The sequence below is a fragment of the Microcaecilia unicolor genome, chromosome 9, assembly GCF_901765095.1.
Source record: "Microcaecilia unicolor chromosome 9, aMicUni1.1, whole genome shotgun sequence".
In the NCBI taxonomy this organism is placed as follows: domain Eukaryota; kingdom Metazoa; phylum Chordata; class Amphibia; order Gymnophiona; family Siphonopidae; genus Microcaecilia; species Microcaecilia unicolor.
In genome coordinates this window covers 187,928,120-187,941,863 of record NC_044039.1, presented here as the reverse complement: position 1 = coordinate 187,941,863, position 13,744 = coordinate 187,928,120, and the positions used below count along the sequence as shown (strand labels likewise).

Genomic DNA, 13,744 nt, shown 5'->3' with positions numbered 1-13,744 from the left:
AAAAAACAGTGGTGGAATTCAAACACAAAGTATCTCTAATTAGAAAATGAATTATATAAAAAACAGAACTTAAAGGGTTGCATATGTTGTTTGCATGTCAAGTGGTGCTTAGATGGCAACTCTGGCTGCATCAGCTAAGGCCGGTGCTTGGCTGCCTTGTTCAGTCTTCCTGTATATGGCGATCCAATTTAGGATGGACTAGAAAAACCTTTGACAGAAACTCCAGTGGTTTGAAACGTGAGGACAGTGCCGAGCAGACTTTTTTTTTTATGGTCTTTGACCTGCAAATGACGAGACAAATTTGGATAGGCTGGATTGGGCTTTGATGGCAACTCCAGTAGTTAGAACATAAGGACAGAGCCAGGCGGACTTCTATGATCTATGTCCCAGAAACATCAAAGAAAGACCATGATCGAGTATATAATATCACGTTCATTGTTTATTTAAATCTTGAATTGATAATAAATGTGATTGTTGGACAGACTGGATGGACCATTCAGTTCTTTATCTGTCATCACTTACTATGTTACTATTAAGTGAAAAGCATACCATTGTAGGAAACAGAGGAGAAGTACATTATGGTCTTAAGATACTGCAATATGACATAAAATGGCAACTAAACTTAATCCCTTTGATTTAAATAGACACACCTAACTGTACACACACACAATACAAAAATCATACATTAGAAGTAATAATCCAATTTGACTAGGTTTTGACAGTTTCTTTCCTGTAATAGATCACATCTAATGAAAACATTGCTCTGTTCTACAGAGCTAGTTGTCTGTCCCAAAATGCAGCAGTTGCTCACAGGAATTTGTATGCTAATTTATTAAACAATTAGTGTTTGTAACTAGTACCCAGCCAGGTAGAGCTTTTCATCTTGCTTGAGCTTGTGCTGCAAAGACAAATGTCCTTGAGTTAAAGCCCTGGTAAAGTAGGGCCAGACATTTCATTTTTTGCCAGATTTTATTAGTTTGAGACTTGAAAGAACTTTGATCGTGGAGTAACTCTGGATGTATTTACAACAATTTTTCATTTTATACGACTTTGAACCTTGGTTTTAAGAATACTTGTTACTGATATCGTAATTTTAGGCAAGTCTCGTAACCCTCTATTGCCTCAGTTACAAAATTAAAAAGCTATTCTATAACTTGGCACCTACACTTATGCGTGTCAGAGGCAGTTACACACACAAATGCAGAACTGCAAGGGGGGGCATATATGTGGGTAGAGCATCGGTTTGGCTGTGGTCATGTCTCCAACACACATGTGTAACTTAGAGTACTATAAGTTACAAGCATCACAAGGTGCTGTTAGGCATTCCAGTGCCGACTTACACTAGTATTCTATTACTAAATCTTGGTCCCCAGATGCCGTTATAGAATTGGCCCTCAGCGCATGGTATTGGAACACAATAGATGAGTCACCAAGTTATATAATTGCCTTATATAATCCCTCCAGGAACAGGAAAACATCTACTGTACCTGACTATAACTTGCCTTGAATTACTGAGAAGACATGAGGTAAATTCAAATTAATTTAAAGCATTAACTGAGTTTGTTCTCAGATCAGTTTTAACAATGCATTAGTTATAATATAATTTGAGATGTAGAAAAGGAAAAAAAAGGCCTAAAACAGTGGTTTCCAAGTCATGGGTTTAAGCCCCAAATGGGCCATAAATTTTCATTTGGAGTTGCGAGCAAATTTGTATAACAAAATGAGAAAAAAATAAATGCATGTACAGCCCCATGGAACTAGCTGACACCTACAAACATACACTCTCGGACACATGTGAGGAGAGCACAGTGCAGGGAGGCGGTTGCTCTGTTCAATTTGCAAGTGGGAAGGCAGGCTTAGGGGATAAATCCCAGTCTCCTTGCCACTCCACCTCACTGGCAAGCTCAAATGTGTTTTAACTGACCCTACTGATGCTATTGCAAGCCCAGGGCTGTTCTCCCATACCCTGTCGCCAGATCTCCACCACCAACCCAAGCCTGCTGGCCTTTACCCTGTCTGTGGATCTCTGCCAGAAGCTTAACTGCCTGTTGTCCCGCTCCTCACTGCCTTATCAGTGGTTGAGACCTGCTCTCCTTTATCTTGCCATTGGATCTCCATTGTCACCTTAGGCCAGCCCAGGCATGTTCTTCTGTTGCCAGCCCAGGCTTGATCTCACCATACTGCCTTCTTTTGTTTTACCCTGATGTTTACCACCGGTATCCCCTTACAGACCCTTATGGGGCAGAATGAGTAGTTCTGAAAAAGGAATTGGCTTAGGAGGAAGAGAGGATGAGGGGTTGAGCCTGGGGATTCATGGCAGGTGTTACCCTTGTGGGGAAGGGAGATGGATTAAATCTGGGATGAATGGATGAGTGGCATTTCTGAGCTTGAAAGAGAGAACAGATTACCTAGGTGGGGAGTGAATGAGTGATTGAGTTGGAGGAGAAGAATGTGAGGATGAAACTGGGGGGAGAAAAGGATGAATGATTGAGTCCTGGAGGAAGAACAGAGTGAGGGAATGAGTCTTAGAGAGAGATTGGATGAAAGGGGGAGGGATATTTGAGAGAGGAATGATGTGTTGGGGGAGGAGGGAGAAGAGGATAATGAGACTGAAGTGATGGTTGAGAGAGATTAAGAATCTGTGGAGGAGACGTCAGGGAGGGAGAGCCTGGAAAGCTTGTGAAAGAGGGATGAGACTGAGGGGATGAGGCTGGTGATAAGGAGAAAAGTAGATGAATGGTGGAGTCTGAGGGGCTACATGATAAAGATAAAAAGAGGGAGAAGTGAGCCTGAGCAATGGCAAAGATAGGTGAAGAGCTTGATAGGAGGTAAGTGGGCAGAAAGGATGCAGATTATCCCTGTCAACTTCTAAGCAGCTTGTAAATGCAGGGAAAAACCACAGTTTTGAAGTGTCTGTATAGAAATGCTAGAAGCCTAAAAAATAAGATGAGGGAGTTAGAGTATATAGCACTAAATGATGAGGTAGGTATAATAGAAATCTCAGAGACTTGGTGGACGGAGAACAATCAATGGGACACTGTCAGATGTGTGTTTGACATAGGGGTTAGGGCTGTGTTACTTGAATGCAGGGGACATAGATTTGATTTCCCCTTGTGAAGTGATCTAAGTTAAGTGCTATTATGGCATTAATCTGATAAGTGTGACTACAATTTCTTACATAAGGGTTGCATCCAATAGAGGTTTTGAATCCAAAAAGAGATCAACTAAAAATATATTAAGAAAGCCGTATATAAAACAAAAATACATAAAAATATGCTTGAAGACTAGTGACGATTGGAGAGTGGAGGCTAAAACCAAAGAATACCCCATGACTCTGCCAAGCTGAGGTCTTCTTTAAAAAAAGGTTTTCTTTAGTTTCTAGCACCACAAGCCCAGAACATAAATTTTGAATGTTATTATCTGATGGACATGTGTTAAGTACATGAGCTTGAAGTGAGTTTGCTAAATTATAAGGTGTACATTTCTGCTGTTTTGCTAGTATTCTGTAAAGTAAAGTAGGCTACCCCCTCACTCTTTCTGCTATTTAGGTGTTGTTATTGATTCTTGTTTGGCATTTCAAGATCAGATCTCTACAGTTCTGAAGAAAGGTTTTGCTTCTCTTCGGTTGATCAGGTATCGTCATAATGTCCTTGATTTTTCTGCACTATATTCACTAGTACATGCATTTCTAAATGTCACGATTAGATTATTGTACCACAACTTATGCAGGTCTCCCAGTTTCACAAATTAAGGAATTACAAACTTTACAAAATACAGCAGCTCAGTTATTACTTAAAGCCGGAAAATTTGACCATGTTAAACCATTGTTAGTAAAGCTGCATTGGCTTCCTGTTTATTTTTGGGTTCCATTCAAGATACTCTGCCTAGCGCATAGAGCTTACTATATCAGCCTTTCGCCCTATCTCTCTATATTTACTATCCCCTATACTCTCCCTACTGCACTTTGAGGTTTCTTGATTTGCATAGGTTAGTACTTCTTAACCCTAAGCAGGCTCGTTATGAGTCTACCTGGCATTTTTGTAGCGCCCTAACAATGGAATGATATCCTTCCATATGTACATATGGAATGTTACTATGAAAACTTTTAAGTATTGTTGAAAACCCCATTTCTTTGGTTTGGTTTATGGAGCTCAGGCAGAGGCTGATAGCACATAATGGGAACCGGAACGAGCGGTTCAGATACTGTGGTTTCTTTCTCATGCATGGTGTGAGTGATACTGGCTTTTTAAATATTGTAGTTCTTTTTACTTTTTTTTTATTATTTACTAGTATAAAAGGTCCGTTTTGGTAGGCAATGAAACGGGCGCTAGCAAGGTAATCCCCCCTCCCTGCAGCGTCCTTCCTGTCTCCCCTGCCCCCCCTGCAGCCACCCATCTGTTCTCAGGACCCCCTCCTCACCAACCCTCCTCTGCCCCTGCAGCCACGCATGTGCAGCGGCCCTCCTCTCTCCCCTGCTTCCCCTGCAGCCACCCATGTCCAGCGACTCTCCTCTCCCCCTGCCCCCCCCTGCAGCCACCCATGTCCAGCGACCCTCCTCTCCTTTCCCCTTGCCCCCCCTGCAGCCACCCATGTCCAGTGACCCCCCTACCCCCCCCTTGGGCACATCAACCCTCTTGCCACCCGCAGCCGCCAATACTAACGCTGTCCGGCCACTGCTGCGTCTCCTGTTGAGCAGCAGCGACCGCTACAAAAAGAAAAAAGCCAAAAAAAGATTTTAAACCTGAAACACGGCTCCATAGACAGCCATCTGGCATTGGCTATCATCTCTGCAGCCGCTCCTCCTCTCCCCTCTGACGTCGCTGCGCTCCTCCGGGGTCTTCCTGCAGAGGCAGTGACGTGGATGGGAGAGGAGGAGCGGCTGCAGTGACGACAGCCAATGCCAGATGGCTGTCTACGGAGCTGCGTTTCTGGTTAAAAATCTTTTTTTGGCTTTTTTCTTTTTGTACCGGCTGCTGCTGCTCCACAGGAGAAGCAGCAGTGGCCGGACAGCGTTAGTATTGGCGGCTGCGGGTGGCGAAGGAGTTGATGTGCTCGAGAGGGGGGTAGGGGCTTGAGTGCTGCGGAGGGGCTTGGGTGTTGCGCCGAGGGGGGGGGCACTGAGAGCTGATTGGTAGGCAGGGGGTTTCCCTACTCCACGTGTAGGCTCTGCGTGTTTCCCTACTCCTCCCCTTGCCTGGCTCGCGGTTTTGCAGGGCAGGGGCTTGGGTGTTGCACCAAGGCGGGGGCACTGACAGCTGTTTCCCAGGCAGGGGGAGGAGTACTCCTCCCCTTGCCTAGGAATCAGCTGTCAGTGACATCACTGACGTCAGTGCATTCTAAACTGCCTAGCAGACTACCTTCGAGGGAGCCACGGTACCAGGCACATTAGAACGTTGGAGGTGAGAATTATTATATAGGATTGTATACAGTGCTGTGATATGTAGATTTTAAATTAACTAAACTATAGAATAGGCACCTAAATATAAGAAAACAGTTATAGAATTAGTACTTGAGTGGTTCTTGCTGAGTGCTACGGCACCAAATGGAGACCCTCTAGCCTTTTGTGAGGAGATACCATCTGCTTAGCTGGTCTTATGTAGGTTGGTGCAAGGAACACAGAGGACCTGGCTGGTTCTATGGCAAGTGGTTAGTAGCATCTGGAAGAGAATAGGGGCTCTGGAAGTTTATATGACTTAGATGCAAATAGAGCTGTATCCTGGTTTATTTCCACAAACACTGTTGAAATGTTTTCGCTTATTGCAGTAGGTTTACTGGATATGTAGTTCTATGGATGAGGCAGAGAGGAGCAGGAAGGGTTAGAGTGAGCTATGTTAATGGGATTCAGAATACCCCACTGAAAGGTGTAAAGTAACTTTCTTCTAATGTACAAAGATTTATGAACATTTTTTAAATAATGTGTATAGTAAACTTGGATTTAGCAGAACTAGGAGGAGCAGTTAACTGTGTATCACAGAGTATGTTGTTATCTATTTAACCATATGCTTGCACTGAGGTCCATATTCAAAAAGTGTGGCTAAATCTGGGAATTCATCAGAGAAACCTTGTTTTCATATTCCTTTAAACTTCCTGTCCCTGTTCTCAGCCAACTAATTCTTTTTCAGCAAATTATTGTCTGCATAAAATTTACCTAGCTAAAACAAAATATGCTTTGGAATTCCTAGGGTATGGTTTAACTTTTGGCAAATTAATGCTGAATGACTCTGGTGAGCCAAATATCTATCCTATTGTAACTTAACTAGAAATTTTGATAGGCAAGACATAAATATTTAATTTTAAGTGTTTGGATTAAATCTGTTTCTGTCTTTTGCTAATTACAGGCTCTTTCGCATGCAGGAGTGATACCTGGATTTGATATGACACCTGAAGCAGCCTTAGCTAAACTTTCTTATATACTAGGAAAAAGTGAACTTGACAGAGAGGAGAAAAAGAAGGTACAACTTTTAAAATTTAAGCTTCTAAGTCAGCAATTTCATGTGGCTTAGTTCGTAGCCCTAAACATGCATGGGTTAATATTCAGCCTTAGCAGCTAGCGTTATTTAAAATGCCATTGCTGAATCTGAGTATTCAGAGCACTGTGTATTTCTGCTGTCTGGATACTTGCAGACTTCATCCCAGCTCCATCCACTACTGGATACTGCTGGGGTGTTCTGTAATGATACTCTGCAGCATTATTCAGATAGTGCTATTGAGTATCATGATTAGCTGCACTTTTCTTTTGATACCAGTAAGCCTGAGATCTCTGTAGCAAAGCCAGCTTTGTCTAACAGGGTAGCGAATTGCAATAAAAGGGCACGTCAGGGCTCATAATACTGAAACTGTTGTAGCGTCGCTGGCCGTTTGTAGATCATCTTTCATTGTGGAGATTTGTTATTTGAATAAGTACCACTGAATTATTGGGCTGGCAACCTTCTCTGAGGTAGCTGTGGACACTACTGTATATGTATTACCAAAGAGCAAAAAGAGAACTATTAATAATTATATCTGAATTTACTACTCAATTATATTTGCATCTAGATACACAACTAGGTATGGAAGTTAAAATGGAAGGGCATACTTGAAAGCAAAAACTGGATAGAACCCAGAAATCCAAGATTTCCTGGTTCTGACCTCTGGGCTGTTTCCAGCTTTACCAAATATTCAAGACTTTGAAATATACATGTGGAGAGAATACTGTCGTTGCTCTATTTAAAAGCAAGAATGCTCTAATCAAACATCAACTTTTGCATTGACTTGATGGGTTTCAGTCACATGAGCCTTCTGTACTTCATTTGCCAGTTGTAGGTATGTGATCCCAACAATTATTGTTTGACATCATGCACATTGTAAGCACTGGAAAAGGATTACCTGGCTCTACCCTGTCAGTGGTTGAGTTGCTAGAAAAAAACTTTTGTGAACTAATAAGGACAAAGAATGCATGGACCTGCATAAATTAAAATTCCTTTTTAATTGTGCAGCTTAATTATGAAGATGTAAGATATTACAGCTGTATGAGGGAAGTAAACAATAATCATTAAGAGATGAAGATCCTGCTTTTAAAGAATAATTTTGCAATTCTTGTTTTTAATAGGTGAAGGCATTCTAAGTTGCTAAGGTTTTTTGAAGTTCTGTGACTATAAGTGATCATTTTCTCTTTCTAGCTAGGTGTATTTTTCATTGTATAGTAGTTTACTTTCAGACAGAGTTTGAATTCCTCCTTTTATAGGTAATAGGTTCTGTACTTACACAACTTGTGTGAATTAGTTTGCTATCGTTTAAAACCACTTCAGTAGGATGCCATTTATTCCTAAAAGTTGTAACCAACCAAGCGTAATCAAATGACCAAGATGTTAAAAGCTGAGGAAATGTCCAAAAATATCATAACTTGTTCATGCTCTTCTCATTCTCCCTCCCCATTGCATTCTACTCCAGCTCAACTCCCCCCTATAAATAAGGCCAGAGTTCATTTCCCCTCCTTCACAAGTCAATTTCCTTGTTTGTCTCTACCTGTTATGCCTTTCCTGTCCCTCCCAATGCTTTAGCCAGATCGCCTGCTGCCGTTCTCTTGCATTGCACAGGTGCTTGAAATTCTGTGCTCTTCTATGAGACCAGCACAGAAGTTCAGGATCCCACAGATCACACTTTTGAGAGAGCCACATGATGCAGAGAAAAGATGGCACCTGCTCAATCTCCTGCCAGTTTTGAACAATTATAGATAGGAAAAAAGGTAAATTCTATACCATGGGGGAATTCTACGCACTTCTGCATTGCACAATTGCTCAGAATTCCCCCAGGAATAAGTGATTGTAGAGTCTGGCCTATTGGCTTGAATTAAACAGCTTCAAGACTTTCCTTTTAGTTAACTTGTTAATGTAATGTAATATGGCTGTTGTATCCGGCTAACTCCCACAAAAAGTGGTTCAAAATGGGTAACAAAGAAGTAATGAAAAAGAGGAGAAAAAAATGTTACCCATAAATTTCTTAAATAAACATTTTTTAAAGTTATTATGAAAAGAATAATAAGAACCCAGAGCATAATTCCAATGGAAGAGATGACCAACAATGAGGAGCTTGATAAATGAAAGAAGCCGCAAGATAACGCTTGTATCTGACTCCTAAAAAAGAAGGCAGAAACAAGCGAAGTGGGTCCCTCATTCTAACAAAACTGTCAACTGTAGAAAATGAAAAAAAAGAATATATGTAGGAACATTTTGAATGTTATACAGGACAGTTTAAACAGAACACGAGCTTGAAATAGGAGCCAATGAAGAGAAGCAAGAGCTGAGGAGGAACATCTGATCTTTTAAGTCTCAGTATCAATTTGGTTGCAATTTTGAGTGACGTTTAGTAGTAATAGATAAATAAATATAAAATATCACAGTAGTCAAAATGAGATAATATAGTAGCCTGCACCAAAGCAGCAAGTGATGAGCATGAAAGAAATGACGGATATGATATAACTGATGAAGCTTAAAAAATACAACTTGTGAAATATGATTTACTTAACAAAGGGTGGATCTCTTTTAGATGCTTTCTGAAAATCTACGAGGAGAAATGAAGGCAGCTTACACAGGAGCAAAGATCTCTCTCAGAGAGAGCAAGTTCATTCAAGCAATTGCCCAGTGTCTTAGTATAAGCTGCAAAGAGGTAACTAGACCCTTGTGATTGAAGATTCCCAAATATCGCCTTTCTGTGGGTACAACCAAAGCAGTTTACATATACTATGTGCAGGTACTTTTTCTGTCCCTAATGGGCTCACAGTTAAAGTTGGTACAAATATATCTTCAAGTTCAAGCTAATATTTAGTTTAAATGCATGCAATATATTTTTAAAACTGCTAGACTAGAAGAAAAATAATGCTGGAACTGCTCTTCTGTTTTTCTTTATAATATAATTTGTATGGTCTCTAAAGTTTAGCCCAGTAGTGTTCAGAGGCAGGTGCTAGTGCAAGAGTATTAAGCACCCTAGGCAAATCTTCAGCCTTGTGCTTCCCAATTAACTATTGGGCTCATGCCCCTCCCCTAACAATCATGATCTCCCCAACACCATCCTACTCCTTTTCTGTGGTGACAGTATTGTTAATACTGTGATTGAAGGAGAAGCAGAGTACAGTTTCACCCTTGGAAAACTGCACATTTTAGCCAAATGCTGGTTATCTTCTCTTCTCTGGATCATGAAATGCTTATATACATTACTTTGATTTGTTCTTAATGTGACACATGGTTTATAGTTTCTACATCTGTTTGAAGATACTTAACTTTTTTTTCATATTTTTCATATTTCAGGACCTAGAAGTTATCAGAGACACTTTAACTCCAGTATTGGCTTGTGCTGCTGCTAAAACTGGTGACATTATTGCCCTTGAAGCCGTAAGAGAAATGGTATATATATATTTTTTTGTATTATTTTTTTTTAGTGGGACTTAGGTTTTATGTGTTACTCTTGTATAAAATAATCTTAAATTATGCCTTTAGAAGTAGTTGCAAGACCTCTACAAGCATACTTCCCTTCTCCCTACTTTCTTCCTTGCCTCAGGAAATAAAAAAATTTAGAAATTTAGAGGCTGATGTTGATATTCATATTACCCAGATTTCTCATATTAGCATTCCTGTTCCTTGACTTTATTCCTTTCTCTCCTAAGGTAAGTTTGATTTAAATTAAATCCATTTAAATCTTGATTTACATCATTAAATTCTGCACTGATAAAAGTAAAACTGTAAAATAAATGTCTGGGTTTTTTTTTTTTAATTTTAACTGCATTACAAAGATAGTACCATAAAGTAACTATATTTTTATTCAGACGTAAAAATTCAAGTAGTAACTTCAGAAGTCTACCTAAAAGCTGTGACCAGGGAAGATAGAAGTTATTCAGAAAAGAATAGTTCCCTAAGTTGTCAGGTGCTAGCACAGCATTGTTAAAGATAAAGTAGACCAAATTTGTGAATCCTTACAGAATTCTCAATGTTAGGGCAGATGCTTTAGCCTGAGGAGAGTAAGTAGTGATAGGGAAGTGTTTACTGCTCTTCAGGGGAAACATAAGTAATCCATTATTTGGGGTGCAGTTGCTACCCCTGCAACTGAAGAGATCCAACATTTGGTAATAAGTTTGCTGATGGTCACTGAAGTATGGATCTAGGCCCTACATAGTTATATACTCATCTCACAGAAGAAGCTGTGGCATGGTTAATACAATTGTTTATAAATCTTTAAATAGTAGTAAGGAAGGTCCGTTTCAAATCGCAATGAAACGGGCGCTAGCAAGGCTCCCCTCCGTCCCTTTGTGTCTCCGTGTGTCGCCGGCCCCCCCTGCAGCCTCCATGCGAATGTACTGTGACCCTGGCCCTTTTGGCATGCCCCCCAGCGTCCGTGACCGTTCCCTTCCCCTCGGTGTGTGTGTTGCCAGTGCACCCCCTTCCACCCCCACCGATGTCATCGCTGCCAGCGCTCCCCCCTCTCCGAAGGCCCCCCCCACCCCACTGACCTGGCGAAACAAGATTTCAGTGTCATGTGAATGCCCCTGCAGTAGGAACCGATAGAGTAACGTGTGCTCTGCTCTCGACGTCATCGCGTTTTGACGCGAGGGCGGAGCAGAGCTATAGTGCAGTACAACGTTGGAGCTGAGAATGTGCTCCACCCTCAACGTCATAAAGTTTGACGCGAGGGCGGGGCCCACAGACTGTGATTTTGTGTGGCTTCAGAGCTTCGAACTTACGAACCTGGCTTCAGTGACGGCAGTGCAAATAGAACGTTGAGGGTGAGTTTTTTATATATAGATGGGGTGCTATCCAATTAAGTCAAGGCAAGTTCACGTGACATCTATTTTTAAAAAGCTCTCCATGGCCACGTTCCAGGAAACAATTCTAATTTGTTAAAAGTAGTGAAAATGATAGAATCTTAAATCATGCGGCAATTGCAATCTCATTTAGAGCTAGTAGAGGGCCTAGATGAGGTACAAGCTGGTTTTTATGGAGGTGTTAGTAATGAGGTTTTTTTGATGGCTCTGGTTTATGACCTTGGAGGAATAAGGTTACTGAAACTTTACATGTCTTAAAGACAGTTTGAGAGAAAATGGAGGAAATCGCATGATGCTGATGATTATGATTCTTATAAACTGTGTTTGCAGGAATATTTAAGTGCCTGTGTGCTTGTTAGAAATAATTATTTTCAATCTAAAATGTCTCAAGCTCTTAATAAACCAAGGGCCCCATTTACTAAGCTGCACTATAGGCGCACTAACGTTTTTAGCGTGAGCCAAATGCTAGAGACGCCCATAGGAATATATGGGTGGCTCTATCGTTTACATTGCGCTAATTTTAGCATGTGCTAGAAACACAAGTGCACGTTAGTAAACAGGGCCCCAAGAGAGTTGCTTAACACTGTTCGCTTTCTGACTGGTATTCAGAGTGGACTATGATAACCACTCTTTAATAGCGGATATGTGTGCTGATTTTTTTTGTTGTCAAAAGGGCAATCTGTCTCAAATCAGGTAGATCTGGTACAGGAAGACACGATTAAATAAGCTGGCTCAGAATACTTCTGTTTGGGAAGTTTTTGAGGAAGTTCAAGAGTGCAAAGTAAAAAACTTGTCTGGTCATTGACCCTAACTAGGGTAGTTCATGAAGGCTGCTCTTCAGTGATTTAAATTTCCTTTGTGTTCAGATATATTTGTATTTTTCCCTCTGTAGGAGTAAAAGGTTTGTACCTCTATTTGGGGTCCTTTTACTAAGGTGCGCTAACAGATTTAAGATGCCCATAGGAATATAATGTGTGTCTTAACATTTAGTGCACCTTAGTAAAAGGATCCCTTTATAGCTGTAGCTTCCTGTATTTTTTTTAATTATTGCAGTTATTATATATATATCCAAGAATAAACACAAATAGAAAATAACATTCAGCACATTAGAAAGGATTGTTTCATTCCCTAAAAGGGAAATAAAACACAATTATTTTGTGGTCATTGTGCAGTCAGACCTCGGTCTAGAGGGGATTACAAGTCAACCATTATGCTAATCCCTGTTCTAAAATCTCCTTCCCTCTCTTCAGTTCTAGGCATGCTATTAATATGTACATGGAATTGCAATAAGAATCAATATAGAAAATTCTGATTTGCTTAGCCACTCCCACACTTATATGCAAGTAGGAGATTTTCTTCTATTTTATTTCTTGAGGAAGAATCCTTAGTTGGCAATTCTGTAAAGTCATGTCAAAATATAAGTGCCAGTTCTATAATGGCATTAGGACACACCTAACCTGTTATAGACTACTAGCGCAAAGTGGCCTTGGGTGTGCTGATATCTAGGCGCAACTGCTTACGCTTTGTCAGTGGCAGGCATAAGTTGCTGCACTTGTAACATGTGTAGCTCACTAGTATTCTATAAGTTGTGCGTGTCACTAAGCAGAACACCTATGATACACCCATGCTCTGCCCACAGGTCTGCCCTACTTGCAGTTGCATGCTCAGTGACATTCATGCCATTTGTACAGAACAGGGCCTAGCACTTGTACACGTATTGCCAATTAAGGGTGCCAGTTTTACACATAAGTGTGAGTATTGTGTAAGTATTGGCACACAATTGGTGCCTTAAGCTCCTTAAGAAATGCCTTTTAATGTTTTAATAATGCTTACTATACTGCGTTTTACAATGCAAGAATCAGTGTGGTTTACAATAGAAATATATAATATAAAACAAATGTAAAATGGAACTTCATTTTAAAAAAAAAGGAAAGAATCTCATTCATACGAGAGATTGACAATTGTGCGTCCTCGAGGAACCCCCATGCTCACATCCGAGCTGAATGCAAGTCGGCCTCACTGAAACCCAGTCCAGATAAGTGAGTTTTAAGTTGGGCCTTGAATTTAAGGAAAGAGTGTTCAGAACGAATGTTGGAAGATCATTCCAAACTTTTAGAGCAAGAAAATAAAAAGCAGAGAGGAAAGTGTGGACTCATAATGAGCCTGCCTCGGATTTGAAAGAACTAATCTATTTGAGTCTAGAGACCTAAGAATACGAGATAGCATATATGGAATTGTAGAAGCAGCTAAATAGGAAAGTTGTTCTGAATGAAATAAATGTTGTGAGTGAAGCATAAGAATTTGAATGGGATACAAAAGCAAATAGGTAACAAATGAAGATGAATGAAAAGCGGAGTAACATGATCAAAACAATGAGCATGGCAAAGTAAGAGAATAGCAGTGTTTTAAAAGATTTGATTCGCCTTAACTGTGAAGAAGCAATGCCAGTGAGTG

General features: G+C 40.5%; 1 protein-coding gene across 1 annotated transcript in view; it reads left to right on the top strand.

Annotated features, from left to right (window-relative positions):
* ASPG (asparaginase) overlaps positions 1 to 13,744 on the top strand; it is a 144,926-nt gene that overhangs the window by 101,130 nt on the left and 30,052 nt on the right. The window contains exons 9-11 of the mRNA XM_030213781.1: positions 6,339 to 6,452; positions 9,025 to 9,144; positions 9,783 to 9,878. Coding sequence (XP_030069641.1) covers positions 6,339 to 6,452; positions 9,025 to 9,144; positions 9,783 to 9,878 — 330 coding nt within the window. The remainder of the gene's footprint in view (positions 1 to 6,338; positions 6,453 to 9,024; positions 9,145 to 9,782; positions 9,879 to 13,744) is intronic.